This window comes from Galeopterus variegatus, unplaced genomic scaffold (assembly GCF_000696425.1).
Source record: "Galeopterus variegatus unplaced genomic scaffold, G_variegatus-3.0.2 Scaffold44078, whole genome shotgun sequence".
NCBI lineage: Eukaryota > Metazoa > Chordata > Mammalia > Dermoptera > Cynocephalidae > Galeopterus > Galeopterus variegatus.
Window position 1 is genome coordinate 1,080 of NW_007770189.1, and position 2,292 is coordinate 3,371.

The window sequence follows — 2,292 nt, forward strand, 5'->3', positions numbered from 1 at the left end:
ATGGCCTCACATTTTCTGGATGATAGAGTCACGTTTGCCAGTTTGCCTATTTTATACATTTTAAAAAAATGAAATTTATTATAGAATCTTGCAGGTCCAGAATGGTTGTGATTTTGTTTTGTTTTCCTGCTGAATTTCATGGTGATCATAAGTGATGAGCAAGAACAGTGAGTCCTGGTGTAACTGGGGTTTTTTTCCCACTATTTCAGTCGATTCTTATATCCTGGAAAGAATGGTAGACTTGGAGACTTCTTTGGAGATCCTGGCAACCCTCTTTCTGAATTTAATCCCTCAGGGAGTAAAGATGGAAAATACGAGCTGTTGACAGCTGCAAATGAAGTTATTGTTGAAGAGATCAAAGATCTAATGACCCAGAGTAACTGCTTTTATTATTATTATTATTTTGTTATTTTGCAAATGGATTTGATTTTGGAGGTCCTTGAGGTTTTAAATGCAAAGGTTTGAGGCTCTTGGTACTATCTACCCACACTTTTTTTTTCTTTTTTAAAATAATTTTCATGGAAGTCTCTGCATTGTTTGCCTGACCTCTACAGCATTGGACACTATTGACCAGCCTCTGCATCTTGAAACACTCTTTTTTGCTTCTACGGATATCCTGCTGACCCATTTTTTTTCTTGTTTTTGGACCATTCTTAGTCTCCATTTCTGGCTTTTCCTTCATCTTGTCCTGTAAAATATTTATTTTATTCTGCACATGATTTTCTTTTCTTTCTCTGTGTGTTCTCATCTACTTTTGTCTTTAACTATCATTTACACATGAACACTTTCCAATCTTTGTCTCTAACCCAGACTTTCTTTCAAGCTCAGTTATCTCCATTTAAGTGTCCCAAAGTCTCCTTGTGCCCTCAGTTACACCAACATTTCCATTTCCTGTTTCTGTCACCCCCATTCACATAGTTTTCCATATTCAAAGCTTTCATTTTTGACTCCTTTCTCCTCACATCCAACATCTAACCAGCTGAGAAATCCTATTAGTTTAGCCTCAGAAGTTTCTCCAAAATCTGACCCCTTATTGTCATCTAGATCAACCTCAGCACTATTGACATTTGGGCCTGATAATTCTTTGTTGTGAGAGCTGTCCTGGGCATTGTAGGATACTTAGCAGTATCCCTGGACTCAACTCACCAGATGCCATAACATCCCCAGTTGTGACAACCAAATATGTCTTCAGACATTGCCAGTGTTCCCTGTAGGTCACAGTCGCCCAGGTTGAGAGCCACTGCTCTAAATTATTTTAACAGCTTCCTCTAACTGGTCTTCTGATTGCTGTCTCCCCATTCAAGTCTTTCCACTCAGCCTCCAGAGTTATGTAGAAAATCAAAGCTGCCATTCTGCAATTTACTGGTCTTTACTGGTTCTCTGTTGCCCACAGATGGTGGTTTTCAAACCTTATTCTGTATCAGAATCACCTGGAGGGAAAAGGCAACTCTATAGAGACAGAAAGTAGGTTAGTTATTGCCCAGGGCTGGGGAGGGACAGGTAGTGACTACAAATGGGCCCAAGTCATCTTTTGGGGTGATGGAAACTTTTCTAAAATAGGATTGTGGAGATGATTGCTCAGCTGTACATTTACTAAAGATAACTGAGTTGCACACTTTGAAAGAAATGAATCATATGGTCTGTAAGTCATACTTCAATAAAGCTGTTAAAAAATCACCTGGAAGGCTTATTAAGCCAGAAATGCTAGGCCCCACCCGACAGTTTCTGATTCACTAGTTAGGGAGGTGGGAGGAATTTGTATTTCTATTAAGTTCCTAGGTGATGCTCCCATAGCTGGTTCCACAATCTCACTTTGAGAACCACAGGCCTCCAGGGTAAAGTCCCAACTTCTCAAGTATAGTGTTCAAGCCTTTCTTGATCTGACCTCACACATGGGGCATCACTTCCAGACCAGCTGCTGGCCTGTTTGCACAGTGTCAATCTGGGCTCCTCACCCTCTTGAGCTGCAGGCTTAGGATTTTGATTTCTTGAGAGTGACTTTTCACTCAAGGCACCAAACCAGTGGCATATTTCCTCCCTGCTTCTCATAGCCAGAGGAGAGTTTCTCCAGTCTATTTCGTTGGCCAGGCACAGAGGGTGATGGGAAGGAGGTGGTGGTGGGAGAAGGTGGGCAGGGAGTCTCAGAGCCTGGTTTCTGTCCGGGCTGCCTACAGTTACACATGACATTTTGTACCATGTAGATTAATAAACTTGAAACTTTCCAAATAACAGCAGGATATTTTTATTAATTTTTTATTGTGGTAAAATATGCTTTAAAAATTTACCATTTTA

At 40.6% G+C, this 2,292-nt stretch overlaps 1 protein-coding gene across 1 annotated transcript in view; it reads left to right on the forward strand.

Moving 5' to 3' along the window:
* Positions 1-209: 209 nt before the first annotated feature.
* The window catches only part of LOC103584094 (general transcription factor IIH subunit 3-like), a gene marked incomplete at its 5' end in the record, with an annotated part of 4,439 nt that continues 2,356 nt past the window's right edge, over positions 210-2,292 (forward strand). The window contains one exon of the mRNA XM_008565213.1: positions 210-376. Within this exon, the coding sequence (XP_008563435.1) occupies positions 210-376 (167 nt within the window). The remainder of the gene's footprint in view (positions 377-2,292) is intronic.